At 47.9% G+C, this 27,907-nt stretch overlaps 1 protein-coding gene across 1 annotated transcript in view; it reads left to right on the top strand.

Annotated features, from left to right (window-relative positions):
- The window catches only part of LOC135910439 (uncharacterized), a 66,466-nt gene extending 38,602 nt beyond the window's left edge, over window positions 1-27,864 (top strand). Inside the window, exon 3 of the mRNA XM_065442478.1 lies at window positions 24,646-27,864. Within this exon, the coding sequence (XP_065298550.1) occupies window positions 24,646-25,012 (367 nt within the window). The 3' untranslated portion in view covers window positions 25,013-27,864. The remainder of the gene's footprint in view (window positions 1-24,645) is intronic.
- Window positions 27,865-27,907: the final 43 nt, after the last annotated feature.

Raw genomic sequence — 27,907 nt, 5'->3', positions numbered from 1 at the left:
ATGCACATAATACCTCAGTATATATTTCGCGTCAAAGCGCAGCTCACAAATGCAGTCGATGGCTCCTAACGGGCCGATCGGTGCGGTGACGATTGAGCTCCCACACCCGGCACCTTTCTACATCTTTAAGCACTCCGAAGAGAGAGAGCTTAGCCTGGCCTTTCAATCTGATGTATGCGGTTTCGCAACCCACCATAGAAGAGTAGTCCTTTCACCAAGGTGTGCACACACTTGGCTCAAGACCTGAAGCTGGTGAGTTGCAAGGTCGAATACGTCATAGCGGAGGTTCCGCTCAAGACGAGACAACGCAACCGGCGGAGAAACAGCGGTTTATACTCAACATCTACAGCAATCCTAGCGACTCGCAACAGCAGTTCAAAACGATACTCAAGAAGTCCGTCGACTTGGCCGGCACCCATCCCTTGGTCGTAGTCGGAGATTTCAACGCACCGTACGGCGTGTGGGGGTGCATCTACGACACGAGCAAGGGCTGGGGTCTGTGGCAGAACGCCAACGAAATGGACCTCCCGCTCATCACGGACAAGGCGTTCCCCACCCGAATCGGCAACTCGGTGAGCCGGGACACCACCCCCGATCTGGTGTTCGTGAAGAACGTCGAGGGAGCCGAGTGGAGTAACACCGCAATAAATTTTAGTAGCGACCATTATGTGCTCGAGACCTGCTTCGAAGTCATCCGAAGTAAATCCAGAGAATTCACTGTCACGGACTGGGACCTTTTTCGCAAGCTCCGCAGCAACGACAGCGCACCCGTCCCCAAAGACCAGGAAAATTGGTGCGAGCGAATCAAGAGTGACGCCGAGTCATCCACTAAGAAGATCGTCAGTGACCTGGAGGTAGAAAAGATGGACAGTAGGCTGGCCCATCTGATCGAGGCCAAGCAGGCGCTGCTTCTAAGATGGAAGGGCCAAAGGTTTAACCGAATATTGAGGAAAAAGATCTCCGAGCTTAACAAGGCTATCGAAGATCACTGTCGGACCCTCAGCAAGCAGCAATGGGACGAGGTCTGTGACTCGATCGATGGGCAGATGCGTAACGGCAAGTCCTGGGGCATGCTTAAACATCTCCTCGACGGGGGCAGCACCAGATCCAGTCAGAGACACACGCTCACCAGGGCCCTTCACGAAGTTACCACATCCTGTTCCGGAGACGAGCTGGTTACCAAGCTCATGGAGAAATACCTACCCATAAAGCATGGAGACGAGGAAGACCGGTTTCCCGACTACCTCGGCCCAGCCCGTCCGGAATTGGACGAAGACTTCACCGCGGGGGTAATTAAGCAAGCCATTTTCGCGCTCAAGTGGAAGTGTGCGCCAGGTGCCGACAGAATCACCAACAAGATGCTGCGGAACCTGGACGATGGTTCGATCGCATACCTCACCGAGAAGATCAACGAGACGTGGAAAAACGGCAGCGTCCCAGAGCAATGGAAGACCGTCAACGTCATCCTGATCCCCAAACCCGGCAAGGCTCCGAACGTGGACAACTTCCGACCGATCTCTCTCACCTCCTGCGTTGGGAAAGTGGTGGAGCACGTCATCCTCAACAGACTAAACAGATATCTCGAAGAGAACAACATCTATACTCACAACATGATTGGTTTCGTGCCGGTCTTTCGTCGCAGGACGCCATGAAGATGATCAAACATCAAATCATCGACGGCAGTACCACAGACACAAGGGCCCTGCTTGGACTCGACCTCGAGAAAGCGTTTGGCAGCGTTCTCCACGAATACATTCTGGCCTCCGTGGCAGACCTCGAGCTGGGCGCCAGACTATATAACTACGTCCATTCGTTCCTGACGGGGAGGAAAGTGAAGCTGCGGATCGGCGACTTTGTCTCCGACGAGGTGATCCTGGGCCCACGGGGCACGCCGCAAGGCTCAGCCATTTCGCCTGCTCTCTTCAAGATCTGCATGATCGGTCTTCGAGGAATGTGGCCCAAGTTGAAGGTATCAAACACACCACCTACGCAGACGACATCACCATCTGGCGCACCGGCGTTAGCGAAGGGCAAGTGGAAAGCGCCATGCAAGAGGCGGTAGACGTCACGGAGCAGTACCTGCTACCCACCGGACTCAGATGCTCCCCGACCAAGTCTGAGCTTCTCCTTTATAGAAAAGAAAAAGGCCGCAGACCCAACGGCTGGAAACTGGTCTCGAAAAGTGACATTCACCTGTTCACTCGGAGCGGTGACCCGATACCTAGGGTCGACACCATCAGAGTCCTGAGTACGTTCATAGAATCACGCGGCGGCAACGGCACTGCTTTAAGAAAGATAATTGCGAAAACCGACAATGCTTTTCACCTCGTCCGAAGGGTCACGAACAGACATCGTGGCCTCAAGGAGGACAACCTGCTTCGGCTCATCAACGCCTTTGTGCTGTGTCACTTCACCTACACGGTGGCCATGCACAACTGGCTCAGAGCCGAGCGGGAAAAGCTTAATGCCATCATTAGAAAATTCTTCAAGAGAGCATGTTCCTGTGGGTGGGCAGCGCCACCCGGACGAAGGACGAAAGGAAGAACACAACACGAGCGCAGACTAACAACTGGTTTATTATTTCAAGCAACGGACTATAATATACAGAAAATGTAAACAGGTGTAAAATGACGTTTACAAGGGTGTTAGCCTATCTTGCCATTCAAAAAATCAGCTTCTTTATCCTGTAGAGTGATCGAAGGCTGGCTGACACATGCGCCTGAGTGCACATGCATGAAGTAGGCCTCTACAATCTCGCGGTTAGCTTGATGCATATTTTTAAAAAGTATTTCCGTTTCTTCAAACATGCGTTTGCATGAGCAAACTCTACAATGCGCGGCCAGATTCGAACCTGTTTCATTCCTGATCGCACCTTGGTGCTCCCTAAGGCGGATGTTAAGGCAGCGTCCCGTCTGCCCAAAGTACATTTTGCCGCACGAAAGAGGGATGACCTAGACCACTCCCACCGAGCATGCCACAAGCTGCCCCGAGTGTTTGACGCGGCATGTAACTTTGGGCGGCTGTTTAGGCCTATTCACAAGATTGCAAATCTTTTTCAAGGAGTTCTTTGCTGAAAAGATTACTTCAACGCCATATTTCATGGCTGTCCTTTTTAACCCATGCCCCATCTGATGTACATAAGGGATGACTGCGTACTTTTTAACTTTTTAGATCTGTCTTTGAGGTGCGTCCCCTTTCTTTATTTTCTTCACTAGCCCTTCACATATTGATACAATAATGGATTTTGGAAAACCGGCCTTCTCTAGACGATTGAGTTGTTGCGAAAAGCTCAGATTGACGAGGTGGTGGCACGACTTTGGTGGTGGCACGCTGCCCACCCACAGGAACATGTGCAATCCCCAACTCGCCCAGCTTGCCGTCCTAATTCTTCAAGAGAGCCCTCGGGCTGCCCGTCAGAACGCATACAGAGGACCTCCTTCGGCTCGGAATACACAACACCATGGAGGAGACAGCCGACGCTCAGGAATGGGCCCAGCTAACTCGGCTGTCCTCCACGCCGGCCGCCGGGCGTATCCTCGAGGAGATCGGACTCGCCCCAACCAAGAACTTGGCTGAAGACACCCAAATTCCCAGAGCAATAGGGGAGAAGATCGTGGTCGCCCCTTTGCCCCGCAACGTTTATCCCGTTCACAACGCAGGGCGTCGCAAGGCAAGAGCATTGAATATACTAGAGCAAATAAACAAGGACAAAATCGCAGCAAGCTTCGTGGACGCAGCTGCATACCGAGACGGCAAGGCTTTTGAGGTTTCCGTCGTTGACACGTCATCAACTGTGCTTCCGTCCGGACGACGAAGCCAGAGGTGGCCGAGCAAGTGGACATTGCACTCGCCATGCAAGACGGTCAGAGAGACAGGGTGTATAGCGATTCAAAAGCCGCCATCAGGGCATTCCAGAAAAGCCGGGTAGCCCGGCAGGTAGTTCAAATTCTGAAAGGCGCCAAACACGGCAACACCTCCATGCACTCGATCCTTTGGTTCCCTGCACACGTCAGGGCGATTGAGGGGGTTCCTCTGAACCTCAACGAGTCTGCCCACAAGGCTGCGCGTGGCTTTACCGACCGCGCTGCACTCGGATCGAGCGACTCTCTCCCCGGACACAGAGACGCTCCTCTCACACACAACGAAATCACTAAATTCTTTTACTTAGAGAGAAGGGTCTTCCCCCCGCCTCACTCCAAGCTAAGCAGGCCGCAGGCGGTCACACTAAGACTTCTGCAAACGAACTCGTACGCAAATCCGGCGTCCCTTAATAGCATATATCCCGAGATTTATCCGAATTGTTCTTGCGTGGCCTGTGGTGAAGTAGCTACGTTGCCTGATATGCTCTGGGAGTGCGGGTCGCTGGGCTCGAAGTTCACCAAGGAAGAGTGGCACGCACTCCTGCGAAGTCCCTTCTTTGAGGACCAAATCCTGGCCGTCCAGCGCGCCCGCGATTGGGCCGGCAGACTAGATCTGTCAGTCCCGTCGTGGGATTAGCCGGGTGCGCGTTTTATCGCGCTTTGCAGGACCAAATAAAAGTTTATTCACTCACTCACTCACACAAAAAACATATATATATATATATATATATATATATATATATATATATATATATATATATATATATATATATATATATATATATATATATATATATATATATATATCTATATATACATATATATATACACACACACATATATATATATGTATATATATATATATATATATATATATATATATATATATATATATATATATATATATATATATATATATATATATATATATATATATTGCAGCGAACAAGACTGGCGCGCCCTACGGGCGCACTATACTCATCGGCCCGCCGACGAAGAGGGGGTCGCGCTCTTGGTGTCCGATGCTCGACTGAGATGGTTGCGTTGCTGACTGCTCAAGAAACCGCATTACATGTTTGGTTTAGCTGTGCTGGGTAGTATTTCCCCAACCACCCTGAAACTATGTAATCGGACACTGCCGGCCATCATGCCTGACGACGCTAGCATGGCTTAGTGCGTCAACGCGATCCTCCGATTTTCAGTGGTTCCGACGAATACGAAGTAGAAGATTGGCTTTCGACATATGAGCGGGTGAGTGCCCAGAATAAATGGGACGATGCTGCGAAGCTCAATTGTGTGAAGTCCTATCTCGCGGGTGTCGCTAGACTGTGGTACCACAACCACGAATCTGACCTCTGGGCATGGTAGCTCTGCTGGCACGATGAGCTCAAACCCGTTTGTTTTTGCCATACAGATTGCCGCCCTACTGCTCACACAAGCCGGGTACGAAGGAAAAAGCCAGGATGTGAAAACAAACTCGACCTATCTTCCAGGGTATCTTGGATCCCAAGTGCCTACCGTGCCATTCTATCTGGATAAGCCCGATCTATAACACCATTACAGTGCAACAACAACGCTGGATGACGTCACAGACTTCAGCGCCACCACAGCGAGGCTATGCGCACCACCGACCATAAAAGGAGGCGACAGACTGAGACGGACCACTGGGTATGGTAGCTCTGCTGGCACGATGACCTCAAACCCGTTTGTTTTTGTCATACAGATTTCCGCCCTACTGCTCACACCAGCCGGGTGCGAAGGAAAAGGCCAAGATGTGAAAACAAACTCGACCTATCTTCCAGGGTATCTTGGATCCCAAGTTTCTACCGCGCCATTCTATCTGGATAAGCCCGATCTACAGCACCACTACAGTGCAACAACAACGCTTGATGACGTCACGGACTTCAGCGCCACCACAGCGAGGCTATGGGCACCACCGACCATAAAAGGAGGCGACAGACTGCGACGGACCACTGGGCATGGTAGCTCTGCTAGCACGATGAGCTCAAACCCATTTGTTTTTGTCATACAGGTGAGCAAACGTTTTGGGAAATGCCTAAAATCCAATGAATTGTGCCTAATTGTGCTGCCATGCCCAGGTTGCTTTTAAATTTGTTATGCGACTTTTGCGTGCATGTTTCTAAATTGCTGCTTATAGCAGGGGATGTGGAAAGTAACCCTGGGCCTGATTAGGATCAATTTTCCAAGCAGCTAAAACAAATTGCAGATGACCTTCGGGTTATTAAGGAAGAACGTCTAACATCCATCGACTTAAAACTTGACAGCCTAAGCCATCTCAATACCAAGGTTTTTACATGCATGGAACAAATTAATAGCCTCGAGATAGCACTAATATCACTTGAACTAAAAGTGAACGATCTTGAAAATCACTCAAGAAGATCAAATCTAATTGTTTACGGTCTTCCCGAGGAAGCTAAGGAAAGCGAAGGCTCACTTGAACACAAAGTGCACGAAAAAATTCTTAAAAGTGTCCTCGAAGTCGAGGATGTAACTATTGAAAGGATTCAGAGATTGGGCAGGCCAGCAGCTAAAAAAACCTGACCGGTTATCTTGAAGCTCCTGGACTACCGCGACAAAACACAAATCCTAAGCAACTGTTATAAGCTCAAGGGGAGCAGTTTTTCCATCGGCGAAGATTTTTCATGGCGTGTAAGAAACATCCGGAAGAAACTGTGGAACTACGCGAAAGCTAGAAAAGAATCTGGGGAAAGGGTATCGCTGTCCTATGACAAACTGCGTATCAATGATGACCTCTACCGATGGGATGACGAAACAAATGATCTGGCCCTAATCCAGACGCATTCAGCTACCTCGAGCAAAAAAAAAACAGGAAGCAGAAAGGCAAACAACGTGCACTCGGCGCAACGCGCCACGTCAGAAATAACTTTCTGCAATATTAATGCGCGTAGCATACTAAAGAAAACTGACTTCCTTGAGGCATTACTTCTTGGTATCGAACCAGATTTTGTTGCTCTAACTGAGACTTGGCTAACAATCGATATCAGGGATGCTGAAATCACACCACCAAACTACGTAATCGTACGGAAAGACCGATTAACATGTGGTGGCGGCGTCGCCTTATTGATTAAAAAGGACATCCCTTATATCGTATTACATGATGTCACAGGAGTGGAAGGAATTTTTTGTAAACTAACATTTTCTACATGCAATATTGTCGTCGGTTGTATTTATCGTAGTCCCTCATGTGAGGTTGAAGTGATGGAAAGACTGTGTTTGTATGCGCAAAATAACGTTTTGGGGGCCAGACTAATACTTCTAGGGGATTTTAACTTGCCTGATGTGAACTGGCAAACATTTGAACACCACTCACCAAGTGCTGATATGCATTTCGAACTCATGCTTTCACTGAATCTTAGCCAAAGCATAACAGAGCCCACACGTGTTCAAGGGACCACTTCCAACACACTTGATTTAGTTTTTTTGCGCCATCATTTTACGTTAGAGTAAACGCACCTTGAACTCATTATTGGCATGTCTGATCATAAGATTACTTTATGTGTTGTACCTGCCCAGAATACATTTTCTTCCCAACCACGCATCACTTACCCGGACTTCAGTAGAGCAGACGATACGAGTATTATTGACTACTTATCTAGCGAATTTACCGCCTTTGAAGAACTTTCAATACGTTCCACTACAAACATCGAAACATTGTGGCATGGTTTCAAAAAAAATTATGTTTTATTTTATTTCTAAGTATGTACCTTCTAAAGGTAAAAAAACGAGAAAGCACAATCCCTGGATCTCACGTGATATCATTCATGCCAAACGTAAAGTCAAACGTCTGAAAAAATCAATGAAACTAGCACCTAAACCTTCATCTCGAAGTAATCTTACTCTGGCGATCCAAGACATGAAATCTAAAATAAAGACAGCGAAGTCAAACTTTTACACAAACACACTTCAAGGATTTCTAAGAAATTCACCAAGCAAATTCTGGAACTACCTTAATCCTAAGGCATTAAGTGATCCCCAAGTGTCGCCCGAAACTAGCAAACAAAACGCTAATTCACTAAATAACTACTTTTCTTCTATCTTCCCATCTGACGATGGGAAACTACCCCAAATTCACATCACCGTTAACAGCACACTAAGCCCCCTCACCGTCACGGAGGCCGGAGTACTGAACCTTCTCCTAAACCTGGACACAAAAAAAGGGCCAGGCCCGGATAAAATACCCAACGCTTTCTTGAAACGGTACGCAGAATGGATGACGAAGTACCTTTGTATATTATTTAACAAATCATTATCATCATCTGTTCTTCCACAGGATTGGAAATCCGCAAAAGTTGTCCCAATACATAATCAGGCTGCAAAGACGACCCGTCCAACTTTCGGCCGATTTCGCTTACGAGTACCATGTGCAAACTTCTAGAACACATCATACTAAAACATATAACCGTTTTCTTAGACAAGGAGAGTGTCATATCACCATATCAACATGGCTTTCGCAGAGGCCTTTCTACAATCACTCAACTACTGGAAGTAACCTACGACATATCATTTAATATCGACCAACACAGACAAACAGACCTCATCCTACTCGATCTCTCGAAGGCATTTGATCGGGTATCACACAAAAAGCTCATAAGGAAACTTGGGGCTACATTAGGTACAGGCCCCATAATTGACTGGATTTGCGACTATCTTACTAACCGTACCCAGTTTGTGGAAGTGAATGGACAGATTTCCCAGACAGCCCGGGTAACATCGGGAGTCCCCCAAGGAAGCGTTCTGGCTCCTGTTTTATTTCTTATTTTTATTAATGATCTACCCGCAAAAATCACAGGAAACATTAGGCTATTTGCAGATGACTGCATCCTTTATCGAAATATTAACCCGTATGATGACCATATAACATTAAACAACGACTTCAAAGCTGTGTAACTGGTGTGCCCACTGGCAGATGACCATCAATACCAAGAAATCTGCTGTTCTTTCAATCACCTGAAAAAACAATACCTCGAGCTTTACGTATACCGTTAACGACGTGCCACTAATACGAGTTCATGAACACAAGTACCTCGGATTAACGTTAACACATGACTTCAGATGGAACTCCCATATAAATAATGTCACAGCAACTGCAATGAAACGCCTTTTCTTTCTTGAAGGCACCTCAGACTAGCACCACCCAATACAAAACTTCTGGCTTACAAAACTTTCGTCAGGTCAGTCCTTGAGTATGCAAATGTTATCTGGTTTCCACACACTAAACAACTAATTAAAAAAACTGGAAGGTGTACAAAGGAAAGCTCTACGGTATATATACAATAAACATAAATTAACAGACTCGCCCACCGAACTACTTAACAAAGCCGGAATCCTAACAGTACAAAACCGAGCTCTACTAGCCCGTTCTAAACTTATGTACCAGCTCTTACATAACAAGCCTAATATTGATACCTCTAGATACATCTCCAGAAATGAAACACGGCCAACGCGGCATAAAAACACACAAACACTCAATGAGCATTCTTTTCATACCGATTGCTTTAAGAATTCATTCTTTCCTTTAACGATAAGAGAGTGGAATAAACTGAGTGAATCCATTAGTAACAGCTCCTGATTAGATACATTTGCTAATTCAGTGGAAGAACATCTGCTTGCCTTATAGCTCTGACACATAGTCAGGTTTGTTACCGATTTTCATAGCCTAACACTTTTATCCATGAGTGTGCCTTTTGTATGATGCATCATACGCATGACTGCATCCTGTTTGTCATGTTCATTAGGTATTGTATATCACACGTGCTTTCAGGCGTTTTTTTTTCTTTTTTCTTGTTTGGTTTCTTGTTTTCTCAGATTCTTCCTTGTTATAATATATTGTGCCAAAATATTGCATTTGTGATGAACTACTTATTTCTTTTGTTTAGGGAAACCAAAACCTTTGCAATATCACACTTATGATTATATAATCTATTTATATTCTTTGTTCGCAAATACTACCATATGTACTTGCCCTTCGTGTTATAATCCTATGAGGGATTGACAGTATGTGAAAATAAATAAATAAATAAATACCTGGCCAGATCCTCGCTGACAAATATCCGCATTTCGTTACGTGCGATAAAAAATAAAATTCAGCAGCGAATTCTACTTTTACACTTTCCTGTGTTTGTGCGCGCGTTGTTAACTGCGCTTTACAAGATGTCCAAAATGTATTTTCCAATATCCTAATCGTATTTTGTGCATTGCATATGTGAATAAATATATTGCTAAGTGCTTGCATTACTCCGTTTTTAAAAACGAATACTGCATAGCCACAGCTACTGGCCGTCAAATAATAAAGCGTAATACAGTATATCAAAGTACATTACATACAACTGCGAGCTCGTTCCTTCCAAGTTTCCCTTACGCTCGAAGATGTATCAGTAATCGGCAATGCCATTTTACTGATGAAAAACACAACTGCAAATGAACATAAGAAAAACGCCACAAGCAATACGCGGCTTGCCAGCAAAACACAGTGCAGTAATAGTTGGGTCAATCCGCGTGCGTTTCGTATAAGGGCCCTCTAATTCTTACGGGGCTTTAGCGCTGCACGGAGGCGGAAAGGGATAAACACAACAATGCGCGTCATGATTCGAGTTTACGCGGCGACGTCGCGCGGTTCGCGAGAACAGTCAACCACATTCACACACGCGCACACACTACGCTCGATGTTGGTGTGCCGCGAGATCAGATTGCGCTGGCAGCCCGAACACTATCGAGGAGACACGCTGACACGATCCATACCACCTCTTCATCATGTCACGACAGTTGCACTGGCTCGTAGCATTGAACCACAAGACACAGCAGCCGTCGTGTAATCGCTACACGACAGACACACTCAGCGACAAGAAGTCTGTTGGCGCACTCGTTTCCACAAACACACAGGATGTTGTTTAGTTGCCGTGAGGGTCGCGCGCTTTGAGAATCGCACGTTTGAACGACGTTATGTCGAAAGATTTCCGGTGCAAGCGACTGTCAGCCTTCATTTTTACACGACTTCTTCGTTCAATGCAACCGCTATGTGTACGCAGCACACTTACATGCAAAAGATTTCACAGAGCATACGGGATTAAGCGTAAGCAATCACCAAGGCTCGCGCGGCGATTGAGCGCAAACGAACGAAATGTAAACACGCGGAATCGAGGCGATCAAGCCCTCATTACGCTCTCTTGAGCTGTTTTCTTGGAGCACTTATTTGAAATTAAAGGACTCAATTTAGCAGTTCGGGTCCTTCTTTCATTTTTCGCCACAGTCAGGCACCAGTAGGTTTTATTTCCGCGCGTATGCAGATATTTTTTCACCTCACAAATGCCGCGGCGCCGCGGTTTAGCGTGGGCGCCGTCTGCTACAGGAACTTCCTAGGTGGCGCGCGCGGCAGATGTCGCTACCTTGGAATTTATAGAGGGACCTTAAGAAGACTGGCGCGTCCTATGAACATACTATCATCATCGGCCCGCCGACGAACAGGGGCTCGCGCTCTCGGTGTCTGACGCGCGACTGAAACGGTCGCGTTCCTGACTGCTCAAAAAACCGCACTACAATATATATATATATATATATATATATATATATATATATATATATATATATATATATATATATATATATATATATATATATGCGTGCGTGCGTGTGTGTGTGTGCGTGCGTGCGTGCGTGCGTGCGTGCGTGCGTGCGTGCGTGCGTGTGTGTGTGTGTGTGTGTGTGTGTGTGTGTGTGTGTGTGTGTGTGTGTGTGTGTGTGTGTGTGTGTGTGTGTGTGTGTGTGTGTGTGTGTGTGTGTGTGTGTGTGTGTGTGTGTGTGTGTGTGTGTGTGTGTGTGTGTGTGTGTGTGTGTGTGTGTGTGTGTGTGTGTGTGTGTGTGTGTGTGTGTGTGTGTGTGTGTGTGTGTGTGTGTAAGGCACAACCTGAAACAATTTGGCGCTGGTGACACACATTGAAAGAAGCAAGGTAATGCAGAAGGAAAGCTATTGACCTGTCAATCCGTTCGCATCAATTGTCAGGGTATTATTATTGCGATCCATTGGCAACACTATTCGTGCCTCTTTCGATGTTGTCATGCTTTGATCTCTGTTTGTTTCTTTGTTGTTTTCGCTCTCTGGTAATGGTACCTTGCTTTTATTTCTCCTATATTTCTTTTTAGAAGCTTGCTATTTGGGTATGCTGGTGTCCGGGCCAGACTTCGCAGCGCTTTACCAATAGGATACCATGAAAAACGAGTGATAGACACATGCCGCCAATTCAGAACAAATCGTGTTGCGGAAACTCGTGTACAGCTTTATATATGATACCATAGTACTCAAGATATAATGTTGTAGACAGGTATTTTTTCTCAGGAAGAAATATTGTGAGCGTCTACGTTCAATTCCGCCCATTCCTTTATGTTTCTTTGCGATTTATATATTTTTATCGCATATGTACATGCAATCAATACGAAGACGCTGTTTGCTGAAGAAGAGCATATGAATAGGTTCAAGTGGAGCACGAGTACTGAACGAGTTATATTTACGTCCGTGAAACGCAAAACAAGAAGAGCTTGTCGCTGGGCAGGTTTTAATTGTTTTTAAGCTATGTGAATAAGTTCTTGCTCTTGTGAAGTTGCAGCTCTTCTGACTTAATTCTAGAGGCTCCTAACATTTTACCATTCGCAGGACACCGCTAGCACTGAATTCACGAACTGACAACCCACCGCATTTGCTCAGTGGCGATAGCTGACCTTGAAGATGCGGGTCTGATCGCGGCAGAAGTTTACACATTGCGATTGCGCCCTAACATAAAAACGCTAGTTCACTTACATTCAGGTGCAAGTTAAAGAACTCAAGGTGGTGAAATCTAATCCTGAGTCATCGGCTATGGCATGCGTCATATTGAGATTATGGTTTGACACGTAAAACCCTAGAATATGAAGTAATATCCTCTAAAATATAACCCACAGAAGCAAATATTCGTTTCCTCGAAATTACGGTCATAATTATACAAAACCATTCCTGGTGGTTGTATGCACTGTAGACAAATAAACCTGTTCTCCCGTTTTGAATTCTGTTCATGTGAAACTGGTGTGATGTAGTAGTGACGGTGAAATAATACAACAAAACTGTGAATAGTGTTACCATCGGCCAGCGGGGGTAGTGACCGTCTACCCTTTCCTAGCCCGCTGCGACGAATACCTTTGTCAAGCCAACAATGCGCTCCCCTCGGATCGGCTTGCGGCGCCACCAAGGCTGGACACATTTGGCGGACCGAGTGTAATATGGTCACGTGGTGGTGACGCTGAATAACACAGTAGCAATACTGTGAACGACAAAATTAACTTATATTGGGCGAACCTGCGCCCACAAAACAGGCTACACTTATATTATAGCACAACGACAGCGGCGAACACGGTCGGCGATCATCGAAAATCTGATCAGCGGGTCGAACGCATCGGCTTTTATAGATCAGTCGCCGAATGTTGCAGATTAACCACTGGGACCTATGTGTCTTCCACAACGTTCTACACTATTCGCGTCGCGCATACATGTAATCAGATTACACAAGTAGCGGTGAAAGACAGTGGACGGAACCATCGATAAGATTCCAGAAACTTCTTTTACATGCAGGCGCGTCCTGCGCTGTGCGATAACATTTGTTAGGCGGCGAAACGTGGGCGCCAGATAAAGATAAGTACACGTGTCATTACCCCACTCTTAAAAAGCATCGACCCGATACTGCACACAAATGAAAGTAATAAAAAAAACGCACTCGTAGCAAAGAAAAGAACAAAAACAACGAAGTTCGTCAGCGTCCGTAAAAGGGTTTAAGGCGCACCACGTAGACCGCTTCAGATCGTGCGCGGCGCCGCTGTGAATATGAAATGCCGTCTCGCACGACCTCAAAGTCCAGAGCACCAATACGTCGGATGACCTTGTAGGGTCCGAAAAAGCGTCGGAGTAGTTTCTCACTGAGTCCTCGTCGGCGTATCGGGGTCCAAACCCAAACACGGTCACCAGGCTGGTACTCGACGAAGCGTCGTCGGAGGTTGTAGGGTCGGCTGCGGGTCCTCTGCTGGCTCTTGATCCGCAGGCGGGCGAGCTGTCGGGCTTCTTCGGCACGCTGGAGATAGCAAGCGACGTCAACATTCTCTTCGTCAGTTACGTGCGGCAGCATGGCGTCGAGCGTCGTCGTCGGGTTCCTGGCGTAAACCAGCTTAAACGGCGTAATCTGTGTTGTTTCTTGCACCGCCGTGTTTTATGCAAAGGTTACGTTTGGCAGGACCGCGTCCCACGTCTTGTGCTCGACGTCGACGTACATTGCTAGAATGTCGGCGAGGGTCTTGTTGAGGCGCTCCGTGAGACCATTCGTCTGCGGGTGGTAGGCAGTTGTCCTCCTGTGGCTTGTGTGGCTGTATTGCAAAATGGCTTGGGTGGGCTTTGCTGTAAAAGCCGTTCCTCTGTCGGTGATGAGGACTTCTGGAGCACCATGTCGCAGCAGGATGTTTTCGACGAAAAATTTCGCCACTTCGGCTGCGCTGCCTTTCGGTAGAGCTTTAGGTTCAGCGAAGCGGGTGAGGCAGTCCGTCGCCACGACGATCCACTTACTTCCGGACGCTGATGTCGGAAACGGTCCCAACAAGTCCATCCCGATCTGCTGAAAAGGTCGGTAAGGAGGCTTGATCGGCGGTAGTAATCCCGTTGGCCTTGTCGGTGGTGTCTTGCGTCGTTGACAGTCTCGGCATGTCTTGACGTAACGGGCGACATCGGTGGTTAGGCGTGGCCAGTAACACCTTTCTTGTATCATCGATAGCGTCCGGGAGAAACCGAGGTGCCCAGCGGTCGGATCGTCATGTAGGGCGTGCAGTAATTCTGGACGCAGCGCCGACGGAACAACAAGAAGGCAGTTGGCGCGGACTGGTGAGAAGTTCTTCTTCAGGAGTAGGTTGTTTTGTAGCGTGAACGAAAATAATCCACGCCTGAATGCCCTTGGGACAAAGTCGGTGTGCCCTTCCAAATACTCGAGTAGGGATTTTAGCTCCGGGCGTCCTCGTTGCTGTGCGGCAAAGTCTTCCGCGCTTATTATTCCAAGGAAGGTGTCGTCATCCTCATCATCTTCCGGCGGCGGGTCAATGGGGGCGCGTGATAGGCAATCGGCATCTGAGTGTTTTCGTCCGGACTTGTATGCACAGTGATGTCGTATTCTTGTAGCCTGAGGCTCCACCGTGCCAGCCGTCCTGAAGGGTCATTTAAGTTAGCTAGCCAACACAACGCGTAATGATCGCTGACGACTTTGAATGGCCTGCCATATAGGTAAGGGCGAAATTTCGCTGTGGCCCAAACGATGGCGAAGCATTCCTTTTCGGTTGTAGAATAATTGCCTTCCGCTTTTGACAACAATCGGCTAGCGTAAGCTAGCCGATCCATGTCTATCTTTTCTCTGGATGTCCATCTTTTCTCTGGACTAGGTCTGCACCGAGGCCTAGACTACTGGCGTGAATGTGTATTTCGGTATCGGCGTGCTCGTCCAAGTGCGCAAGTACGGGTGGCGACTGTATGCGTCGTTTGACTTCTTGAAATGCGCCGGCTTGCGTCGTTTCCCACTTGAACTCGACGTCACATTTAGTAAGCTGTGTCAGCGGCTCAGCGATGCGTGAAAAGTCCTTGACAAAGCGCCTGTAGTAGGCACACATGCCAAGAAATCTACGCACTGCCTTCTTGTCGATGGGCTGCGGGAACATTGCGATGGCAGCTGTTTTCTGCGGGTCGGGGCGTACTACAGATTTGCTGATGACGTGGCCTAGGAACGGAAGCTCATCGTAAGCGAAGCGGCACTTTTCCGGCTTCGGAGTGAGCCCTGATGATTTGATGGCCTCTAATACTGTCTCAAGCCGCCTAAGGGGGTCGTCGAAATTTTCGGCGAAGACAACGACGTCATCCAAGTAAACAAGATAGGTCTGCCGCTTCAATCCTGCTAACAGTGTCCATGACGCGCTGAAACGTTGCAGGCGCCGAGCACAGTCTGAATAGCATGACCTTGAACTCGTAGAGGCCGTCTGGCGTGATGAAGGCGGTCTTTTCGCTATCTCTCTCGTCGACTTCTATTTGCCAGAAGCCAGACTTGAGGTCCATCGACGAGAAGTATTTAGCGTTCCAGAGCCGATGCAGTGCATCGTCTATCCGCGGAAGGGGGTACACGTCCTTCTTCGTGATCTCGTTCAGTCGACGATAATCGACGCAGAAACGTAGGGTTCCGTCCTTTTTCTTCACCAGGACAATAGGAGATGCCCACGGGCTTTTCGACGGCTGGATAATGTCGTCGCGCAGCATTTCGTCGACTTGCTGCCTTATAGCTTCACGTTCTCGCGTCGAAACTCGGTAAGAGCTCTGGCGGAGTGGTCGAGCGCACTCTTCGGTTATGATGCGATGCTTTGCAACTGGTGTTTGTGGAATCCTCGATGACGTCGAAAAGCCGTCTTTGAATCGACGGCGAAGACTTCTGAGCTGTTGCTGCTTGCTCATGGGGAGACTTGGATTTACGTCGAAATCTATTTCCGGGACTATGGTCGGCGCGGTAGATGCGGCAGAATCTGAGAGGACAAAGCCATTGCTCGTTTCCAGAATTTCCTCGATGGACGCGATTGACGTGCCCTTGCTGTTGTGCTGGAACTCTTGGCTTAAGTTGGTTAGCATCACTTCCGCTTTCCCTCCGTGGAGTCGAGCGATCCCTCTTGCGACGCAAATTTCACGATCGAGTAGTAGATGCTGGTCGCCCTCGATGACGCCCTCTACGTCAGCGGGTGTTTCGGTGCCGACAGAAATAGCAATGCTAAAGCGCGGCGGGATGCTCACTTGATCTTCGAGCACACTCAAGCTCTCCGATGGTATCGCTTGTTCTTGCGAAAGCGTTATCGACTTTGACTTCAGGTCGATGGATGCGCTGTGTTGGTTCAGAAAGTCCATGCCAAGCATGACGTCTCGTGAACACTGTTGGAGGATAATGAAGGTGGCAGGGTAAGTCCAGTCATAAACGGTAATTCTTGCCGTGCAGACTTCAGTCGGCGTAATGAGGTGACCTCCAGCGGTCCGAAATTGGTGGCCCTCCCATGCAGTCTTCACCTTCTTCAACTGGGCGGTGATGTGTCCACTAATTACGGAGTAATCGGCCCATGTTTCGACTAAGGCAGGGACTGCGTGGTCGTCGAGAAGAACGTCGAGGTCGGTGGTTCTTTGTCTGGCGTTGCAGTTGGGTCTTGGTGTCGGATCACGGCTGCGTCGTGTTGAACTCAAGCTGGTACGTCGCGTCGTCAAGTCGTCTTTCGTCGGTGTAGTCTTGGCTTCCTGACTTTGTCGGGACGGCGGCGTGTCGTCATTAGGTTGTCGAGATGGTTTCTTCGTCGTCTTCGTCGGCGATGGAGGATCTTCGTCAGTTCGACGAACAGCAACCGCACCTCCACCGGTTGCTGCTTTTAGTTTTCCGTAGATGGACTCGCAGAGCGGCCCCGCGCTGGGCTGGTGTATGGTCGGCGCTGCGGCGACAGGTAGCGGCCTGGTAATGGCGAACGCGACGGTCGTCGAGAGCTCCATTAAGTAGCGGCAAGGTAGTCGGCAAGGTCACGTGGGCACGCTCCAAGCTATGGACGCGGCGCGTTCACGGCGCACGCTGTCAGTCCCAAGTCGCGGTATGGGCATCGGCGATACACATGGTCGGCTTCTCCGCAGTGATAGCAGAGCGGGCGGTGGTCGGGTGCTCGCCAAATGTCCGTCTTCCTCGCGTAGGTGCGCTGGGCGACGGGCGGGCATGCTGGTGGTTGTGGTGGCGGACGACGGAATTGCGGCGTTACAGGGCCCTGGCGCGCTCGCGGAGGGGGGCTTGACGGCGTGCGACGGCGGCGTAGATCATCGCACTTGGCTGGAGCTGCGGTAACTGAGGTTGCACCTCAGGAACTCTAAGCAATCGCTGAACCTCATCTTTCACGATGTCGGTGATCGAAGCCACTTGAGGCTGCGACGAAGGCAGGACCCTGCGCAGTTCCTCGCGCACAATGGCCCTGATGGTATTTTACAGGCCGTCAGAACCCAGTCCTTGGATGGCATACTGCGGCATGAGCCCCTCGCGGTTATATTGCCAGGTGCGCATCTCCAGAGTTTTTTCCATCGTCGATTCCTCTGCAGAAACCTCAGCTACGGTCTTTGACGGGTTACGAATGAGTCCGGCGAAAAGTTCTTGCTTGACGGCTCGCATCAGGAAGCGGAGTTTTTCCTCCTCCGACATTTCCGGGTCGGCGTGCTGGAAAAGAAGGGCCATCTCCTCCGTGAAGATCGCGATCGTCTCGTTTGGCAGCTGCACTCTGGTTTCTAGTAGTGCTTGGGCTTGCTCTTTTCGCACGACGCTTGTAAATGTTTGCAAGAAGCCGCTTCGGAACAGGTCCCACGCCGTTAAGGTGGCTTCTCGACTCTCGAACCAGGTCCTGGCGGCGTCTTTCAATGCCAAATACACATGCCGCAGCTTGTCGTCGCTGTGCCAACTGTTAAACGTAGCGACCCTCTCTTACGTCTCCAGCCAGCTTTCCGGGTCCTCAAATGTGGAACCGCGGAACATCGGTGGCTCCCTGGGCTGCTGCAGAAATATTGGGGCTGCTGCGGCTGCCATTGGGGCTGTCTTCTTGGTCGTCTCTGGACGAACTTCTCTTACGATCTTCTTGGTCGTCTCTGGTAGAATTCCGTGTTCCGGGGGCAGCTTCTGTATCCAGCGGCTTGCTCGATGTTCCGGGACGGCGCTGGTGTTGTATTTCCGGTCCGAACTTGGATTACGGCTTGTCGGGGGCGTCCAGTACATGAACGTACAGCACCTCCACCAGATGTCACGTGGTGGTGACGTTGAATAACACAGTAGCATTACTGTGAACGACAAAACTAACTTTTATTGGGTGAACCTGTGCCCACAAAACAGGCTACACTTATAGCACAACGATAGCGGCTGAGACGGTCGGCGATCGTCGTAAATCTGATCAGTGGGTCAAGCGCGTCGGCTTTTATAGATCAGTCATCGAATGTTCCAGATTAACCGCTGGAACCCACGTGTCTTCCACAAAGTTCTACACTATTCGCGTCGCGCATACATGCAATCAGATTACAAAAGTTGCGGTGAAAGAGAGTGGGCGGAACCATCGATAACAATCCAGAAACTTATTTTACATGCAGGCGCGTCCTGCGCTGTGCGATAACATTTCTTAGGCGGCGAAATGTGGTCGCCCGATAAAGATAAGTACACGTGTCATTATGTATGTCCACTGTCGCCTTCAGGGACCAAGCAAGCAAGCAAGCGGAAAAGGGAGTTCTTATGCGATTTCTCCCGCATCCGGGTAACCGCCGTGTACGTTTAACAGACGCTGCAGCAAACTGCGGCGTCATCTCAGGAACCTACGAAGGCACCCTCCTTTCTGTATGTCCAGTCCTTTGCCTGCTCTGAATGGACGAAGGGGGGGGGCTGTTTTTCGTGGCCTCACGATCCAGAGAGGATGGAGGGCGTTTTAAGCAGCCGTTGTGGGCTTCTCAGTGTGATTCATTTATGTCATCCTAGACTGGTGATACGTAACGTTCTCCACTATTCGTGTACGTATTGTAAATAAACCCAGCACTCCTTGTTTTCGGTGAGAATAAGTTCCTTCTTTCAAGAACGTCCTTAGCGTTGATGAGTCAGACGACATGATTGGCTAGCTACCACATTTTACATTCCAGACCCAAACTCTTACAACTGGTGGAGGTGGTGCGATAACAACAAAAAGGACACTTTGCAAGGTTTGAAAACATTATTATTTATCGTTCTGTGCTTCGCGCGCCAGACGTACGGTTCAGTTCCGCCAGACGTACGTACGGTAAAGAATTCATAGTTCACTCCGACGCAAGTGGCAGGGGAATGAGCGTGGTACTGCGATAGGCGGCCGATGAAAATGAGAAACATCCTATTCTTTATGCCAGACGTAAACTAACTGTAAAATAAACCTGTAGCGCTTCAGAGAAATAATGTCCCTGTTTGGTTTGGGCAGTCCAGTAGTTTTCGTTTTACTTGTACCGAGCGAGAATTGTCTTCAAGACCGACCACTTCCCTCTGATGCGGCTTAATCAAGTGTTACAAAAGAATGACCGCTTGCTACGATGAAGCCTCCACATCTAACAGTACTTCTCTGTTAGACATAAAAACGGAAAGCTGCATAGCATTTCGGATGGCTTGAGCAGGCTAACTTGAAGCACATTTGGTTAGGGATCCCGACTAATTTTTCATTGTTCTTCTTTATTTTGTTATCCTAAGAGTCTCCCCCCTCATTTAGCAAGACTCTATGATTTCTAATTTGGTCGGCACGAAATTACTTCGAAATTTGCAAAATCGAAATGCAGTATTTCTTCTTTTTGCATTCATGTTTTCTTTGAAGCCTGGTGGGTCTAAAGCGAGGTCCAACATACTTAATTTCTGCGCAGAGCCGTGTTCTGGGGTTCGCTCTGCTGTTTCCTGTCATTGTGAGACGCTTCGGGGTGTAGGAAGTCTCTTAGAAAAGTGTCCGACCTTATTCTTTTTGCGAACACCTGATGGATACGAAACAAGCGCGCTTGCACCAGCCCACCTCGAACGTCCATGCGCATGCGCGAATTTTTTCGTGCCTGTCGATAGCGCTAGCCGCTGGGACGCAGCGTTTGAGTGAGGTAGTGCGCGGTGCTCTCGTCCGTTTTTTATTGCAACGAAAACGGTGGAGCGACTGTAGCAGCACTACTTCATCTGATTTTGCCAGAAACTGGGCGACAGCCAGGTGGAAACCATTCGGAAGATTCAGACGGCTTTCGGTGACGTTGTACAGGGCAACACACAGATTAAGGAGTGGTACAACCGGTTTAAAAACGGCCGCCCATCAGGGGAGAGCGAGCCTCGCTCCGGTCGGCCATCAACATGCCGAAATTACCAGGTCATTGCCGAAGTGGCGGGACCATCGAGTGACTACCCGAGAAATTACAGAAGAGGTGGTCATCAGCACTTTTTCTGCACATTCCATTATGACCGAAAATTGGCCAAGAAGAGAATTGCGGCGAAATTTGTGCCCAAGCTGCTCACGGTGGAGCAAAAGCAACTTCGTGTTGAAGTCTCACAGGAGATGCTGGATTCCACAAACAGTGACCCTGACTTCATTAACACCATAATCACTGGTGACGAGTCTTGGGTGCACGGGTACGACCCGAAAACCCAATCCCAGTCGACACATTGGAGGCATTCCACGTCACCAAGACCAAAGAAGGTCCGCCAAGTGCGCAGCAACGTAATAGTGATGTCGACTGCTTTCTTTAACTCCCGCGGTGTGGTACACTACAAGTACGCACCACAGGGTCAAACAATCGCCAAAGAGTACTACAGGAATATCCTTCGTCGCCTACGTGATGCTGTGCGGCGCAAGAGACCGGAGCTGTGGTCAGAAGGACATTAGCGCATCCATCACGACAATGCTCCTGCACATTCCTCGCACTTGAGTCAGACCCTTTTGGCGAAAAACCAGACTCCTGTAGTTCAACAGACTCCTTACTTTCCTTATATGACCCCCTGTGACTTCTGGCTCTTTTCTAAAATCAAGAGGCCATTGAAAGGAGCGCCATTTTAGACAAGAGAGGACATTATGTCTGCAAAGAAAGCTGAGCTAAACTCCATTCCGAAACAGGCCTTCTCGGAATGCTACCAGCGATGGTAGCATCGCTAGGAGAAGTGTGTGGAGTGCCAAGGAGACTATTTTGAGGGTGATTACGCTTCCAACGCTCCAGTTAAGCCAGTTTTTTTCTTCGGGCAAAGGTCGGACACTACTTTAACAAACCTCGTATGTCAGCATTTCGCAGCTGGTTGCTGCAAGCCAAATCACTACTCTTGCCATCAGCCATTCTCTCCCGGCCAAGCGGTTATCAGCACAGGCCAGTCGATATTTTCCGGGACATGGAGGAACTGTTGCGATCAGCCAGCGGCGTTAATAACCTTCTGACCTCTCCTTGCCCGTTGTGACGAATCTCTGAAGCCAACAATGCGCGCCCCTCGGACAGACTTGCGGCGCCACCAATTCGAGCCACGTGGCTGAGTGAGTATTGTTTGCTGGTTCACTGTCGTCTTCACGGACCAATGGGAGCAATAAAACTAGAAAAAGGGTGCTTTTATCCGTTTTCTCTCGGACCGCAGTAACCGCCATGGTCGTTTGGCAGACTCTGAAGCTAGCTGCGGGGTCATCTCAGAAACCAAGATGATCTAGCTTGAGTCAAGCGTGACAACCCCTGTCTAGAACGTCCCCTCCTTCCTGTGTGTTCCGTGAAATGAAGGTGCGGAAGTGAGTGAGTGAACGCTCGCGCTCAACGCGTTCTCAGAAATGTGCACTCTGAACTGTAACAAGAACGTACCGCGTCGTCGTTATTGCTGTGGCATCAACACATGGCTTCATGATGATGATGATGATGTCCTTGACGAGTTTGGCACTTACCCGCTCACGGGGATCGGCCAAGAGTCGGGCAGACTTTGCTTATGTGTTCAGAAAATGGAGGTAAAAATCTATAATTTTGTTACACAAATTTAAGCGAGGGAAAATCAAAACGGTTCAGTAGACTGTCATGCTATGAAGAGGGAAAAAATATCTATAATATATAAATGAGGCAACAGAGGAGGAATGAAGAGAATAATACGGTCATCAATGAAATCGGTTTGATTCAATAATAAATTTTATTGATCATGCCACCACCGTCTTCTTCCTTTTCGATGCGGAGCGTGTTCACGTTCCCCATGAAGGCTTTTTCAGCGTCGTTCAAAACGGAGCGACGCGGATTTCGACAGTGAGACGTGGCGTTGGCAAAGGCCTGCACACAACCCTTTCACAACGTTGCACAGGCGCTTCTTGAAGCATTTCAAGTCGCTTCACGTGCCTCCGATACACCGCAATGCAAGTGATGTGTGCTCCTATCATCAAACGGGCGGCAGTGCCCACTGGTCCATCTCATTCACTGCGGTGGCAGCCCAGTGTCGGAGCGTAAACAAACTTAAATCTTGGAGAGAACGTAGGCGGCCAAGGCCTGGGTGCCGCCATGGCAGCGGAAGTGGCCTACGGCGACAGACAATAAGCGCGTAACTCTAACCCCCCCCCCCCTCCCGAGGCCCAAGGGATATGTTTTCCTTACACGCGGCCCGGGCAGCCGCGCGTGCTGGCTGGCAGTGGCGTAGCAACAGGGGGGGGGCCGGGGGGCCGTGGGCCCCGGGTGCAAGGGGCCAGTGAGGGGGGGGGGTGTCATATACGTCTGAAGGCACCCCTCTTTCTGCCGGCTACACCCGGAGAGGGGGGTGTCAGAAGACCTATGGGCCCCGGGTGCCAGACGACCTAGCTACGCCACTGCTGGCTGGGCTGCTGTATCTTGAAAACCATCTCCGACGGGTACATAGTCCGAGCTGGGCTGTCTTTTCACAGCGTACTTCGCGTTGACGCGAGCAGCTGCATGAAGGTCAATTCGCTCGCTGCTTCTGCCGCATTTCCTCACTGCATCGTTTTCACAGTGAGTATCCGCGGTGATCGAGTGCGATGTTATCAAGTGCGCTTGTGCGCGTGATACCAGGCTTGTTAATTTAATTAGTATGCCTGTGTTTACAAGTTAATACGGCCGATAAAACTGTCCTTATTTTGTATAGCTTTCCACTAATTCACTATCGCGATCGATGCCTCTCCTTTCGGGCGAAACTATAACTTTTCTGAAGCCGAATTGGGCCACAGGATATGTGCCGCTCCAGAATTTTTGACACCGACTTGGGCCTCTGGGTTTTGGCCACTGGTAGGTGGCGCTCTTTGATGAAAAAAATATCGTGTAAATGTTTATAGATGCTGGGCGGAATTGAACCGGCATCATATATAATGAGACAATCTACTTTAATGCAATTAGCATTGAATCACTATAGCGGGAGAGCGTATTCCTTACTCAATGACTCAAGTTGTTTATTCTGGCCGATCCCTAGTGTCAGAGGACCATTTGCACATATCCAGTGGCCACAATTGTCTATTTCGCAATATACAGGGGGACACAGCCCAAATGCGCATGCACAACGACTGAAATTGAGAATTCAGGAAATCAGTGCCCATAGTTGTCTTATTGGCCACATACACAGTGGCCGGTGCCCAACAGCACATACACGACGACCCAAGTTTTCCACTTGAAGTAGACTGTTTGGGCACACAGCCAGTGGAACAATGACCCAATGCCTGTATTCCCAAGTTGTCGATTCGGACACATCTATAGTCGCGCAAATAATCATTTCAGGCACATACTCAATGGCTCATACCTAGTTGGGTATCGAATGGTACAAGTGTTTGTGAAAGAGGTTAAACACGGTCGAACATTATACATACCCCGAAAAGGAAGAACTTCCAAAAGAAAATGCTGATCATATTACAATGCAGTAAATGTAAGACCAGGTCACACAATCTAATGACATATAAGCAAGGCAAAGCAGTCAGCGACTTTTAAGAGGACCCATTCAAAGACGCAATAACTGTTTCATAATCAATGCGCACTTCCTGTCTTCTTTCTTGTCCGTCTCAATCCAGCGCTATGACTTCAATTGGGACCTTTTAAGAACCACGTCAGACGTCTTTTATTGCACACTGGTGAAAAAATGTTAGAAACTAAGTGAAACACTGATAGTGCATTCTTGCAAAATACGTTTTGAAGAAGCTGTATGGTATGGCGCATTGTCGTTAAACTCACCAGAATTTCGCACATCTGACGCAGCTGTCATTACGGCCTCTACCAGAAGGCGCCCCCTGGTTGCGTTCTGCGCAAGCGAAGCGGTGATTTTCCTGCCTGCTGCCCGTGGCCCGACTGTAGCGCTGCCGAAAGCATCGCGGGACGCGAAACCGACTCATTCTCTGCAAACAGAACGATTACGGACGAGCCACTGACAGATGTTTCCGACCTCATCATCCCCGCCAGCCAGCTCGACACTGACAAGCAAGACTCAAATGAAACGCCTCCGAAAGCTTCTGATTCGTCGCTTGACGACCTGAGCTCTACAACTGCAAATGCACGCAGTGTATCCGGACATACGGAAGACTCAGACTTTGACACCGTGACAACTCCGGCTGTATCAGCATCCTAAAATTGTCTTGAAAAGTGCTGGTAGTGCATCCATTTTTTGCACTTTAAATTGTAACATATCTGAGTCGGCTTGTTTGCTGTACTTTTATCAAATTTTATTAGATAAACTTCAGGTAAATAATTCCAACTTAAAAACCATCAACATGGCCGGCATCTCTGCCAATATCGGTTTGGAACTTGCGTAGTTTAATTTAGGAATTATGCTCTTCTTTCAATTCCAAACCGCACAATTTTTTTCTGTTATTATTCCTACTCAACTAAAAGCCACACTTTTTCATTCTTTGCTCAAAAGAGGGCGCGTAAGAAAGCAAGAAAAGTATAGGCTATCTCCATTATCCTAGCTTCATCGATATTTTAGAAAAAAGTTGGAAGGCAAGGTGATTGAACCTCAAAACGATGTCGATTGAAGACAGGCTTCTTGAGCGACATGGGTAGGAGTGCGCCACTTTACCGCTTTGCGCCTGGCGTGAGAGAAGTAGGAGGAGCGTGGGGCCACTGAAATCAGCCCGGCACTGTTTTTTATATCAGCCCACATTTGCAGAGTGCGCATACTCACGAGAGCAGGTCGGAGTGGCCGCGTGCTGCTCTGTATCACGTCAACCCTCCCGAGGAGAATAGAATGGGCGCGCGTCTGGGTGCTTAATATTTCACAGGACTATCTTCAATATCAGGCATCACTTTCAGACCGCAAATACACAAACAAATGGTCCACAACTTTAAACTGCACTGGAACGGCAAAATTTGTTTATTGATATATCTTCGATACCGGCCCGTAACTCCAGATTGCATAATCTCCGGAATCGGCCCGTGAAGACAACATACCGTAAAGAAAAAGTAGGATAAACTTGTTACGTAAAACATGGTCTCTAATGTACCCATTAACTATTACGAGTAACTTCTTAAATGGGCCTATTGTTTTATTGGATCGATATACTGTTCTGCTGGGTAGAATAACGCAGGGTTCTTCCGAGAACGTTTTCTGTTTTAAACACTTCCTTGGAACATATTATGACTTTCTTATCATTACTTCTTGATATCCACAGATCATTTCAACGTGGCAATTGTGCACTGTTATAGCTCAAAACATTTTACTACTTTTCCACGGTTCTTCCTTTGTCTCCTCAAGGTCTTCTTAAAGGAAAGACGTCAGTATGTTTTGTTATCACAGTTTCAATGTGTCTTTTCGGAAATCAAGTCTGGCAGTCCCCAAGCGTCAACATTAAACCTTATTTTTATTTACCATATACGGTATTAACCTTTCAGTAGTAGTACCTGTTTCTGATAGCATCACTGCTTTTTTATACACTAATGACACCATCCTTGTATCCAGAGCACCCTACGGTTCAGATGCAATATCGATGCTTCAAGTCGGGACATGCCGGTCTATGGATTGGTTCGTCGGAATCGTCATCGGTGTAAGCACATCAAAAACGCACTTTATAAGTTTTTTTTTATAATTCTTCAAGGAAAGTTTACTCAAACACTGGTTTCATTACACACGTCCATCTGTTCTGCTCGCAATTGTAACCCCTATCCTTTCACATCCTTTGTCGAGTATGTTGACATAGGCTTCGATAGCGATATTACTGGGAACTGGCATCTCGAATCCGTTTACCGTAAAAATCGATGCATGTCGTATACGCGTTCCCATATTCTCTGCTTCATGCCTTGCTACGTGCGCTAAGCGAATGGGCAAGCTTTTTCTTGCAGTGTGTGGCGGTATATAATTACACTTTACGGGCATTGTTCTGTGCGCTCACAAGAGCGCGCAATTTCAATTTTTCGCTCTTTTACACTACGGAACAGACAACTTTAGCCTTGGAGAAAGCAACGTATTCCAAGCATCAGCTCCACCTGGCTTCAGAAACCTATTACTCAAAACTGTCGTTCTCAAAGATTTTCGGCACAGGCCTAACAGAATTCCGTTTATGTTTCCCGCTGTTTATACCTAAAAAACGCAACTGTATTTCTCACCGACTTACAAAATATGGGGTAAGAACGTGTTATTACTACATTCCGTGCGATCTGAACACTGTACCACCACGCGTGCTTCACTGGAGAAAACAGCGCAAGAAAGTGGACAGGCAGAAGTAAACGAATGAGTCGCTCAGTGTTACCCTCAAACAATAAACACAAATAAAGTAAAATTAGAAACATCTATGTTACTTTGATAAATTTTGTGTTCACGGCCTTCAAACTGCGCTAATAAATTGGCAATTTTTATCAAATAATTTTTAGAATTCTTTATTTGCTTTTTTCTTGCCCTGCAAACTCATTTAATAAAATTGACACTTTTCTACACTCCCAGCAAAAAGCACTCGAATCTTGTCAAGTTCCAGAATGATGTCAAGTTTCAGAACTCTTCAAATAGAATAATTGTATCGTGGATTCATTACGAGTATGGCAGTGCAAAGAACGATGAGAATACAGAAATTGACAGAATGAGTTCTTCCTTGTCCTCATGCTTTTTTTTTGTTTGCGCTGCCATGCTCAAACTTAATCATTGCCAACAATGCAGTCCGGTTGTCCGTTCAATTGTCATAGAAGCCTTGTGGCATCGACTATTTCTTTCTGTATTTTTTTACTTCTTCCGAAACGTTTGTTTCAGTCTTCATAATTCTTCCACATATCCACTCCTGTCCATGAAAGCAGACACTACAATTTGGGCTCACTATGCCCTTTCTTTCATTTATCTGTTAGCACATTACACGATCGTGTGCTACTTCTTTTGTATCCACAGCAGTTTGTTGGTGCCTTCCATACCCTGACAGCCAAGCTCAGTGAGGCTTTGGCAGGTCTGATTCTTGTACCTTTTTCATTGATGCGTTCAATAAAATGGATTCTTGTTGTCGCCGTCGTTGTTCGGCATGTATTGCACGATTGTGCCCAGTAAGGA

This window comes from Dermacentor albipictus, chromosome 8 (genome assembly GCF_038994185.2).
Source record: "Dermacentor albipictus isolate Rhodes 1998 colony chromosome 8, USDA_Dalb.pri_finalv2, whole genome shotgun sequence".
NCBI lineage: Eukaryota > Metazoa > Arthropoda > Arachnida > Ixodida > Ixodidae > Dermacentor > Dermacentor albipictus.
Note: the sequence above shows the minus strand (reverse complement) of the source record. Positions and strands in the feature narration are given on the sequence as shown.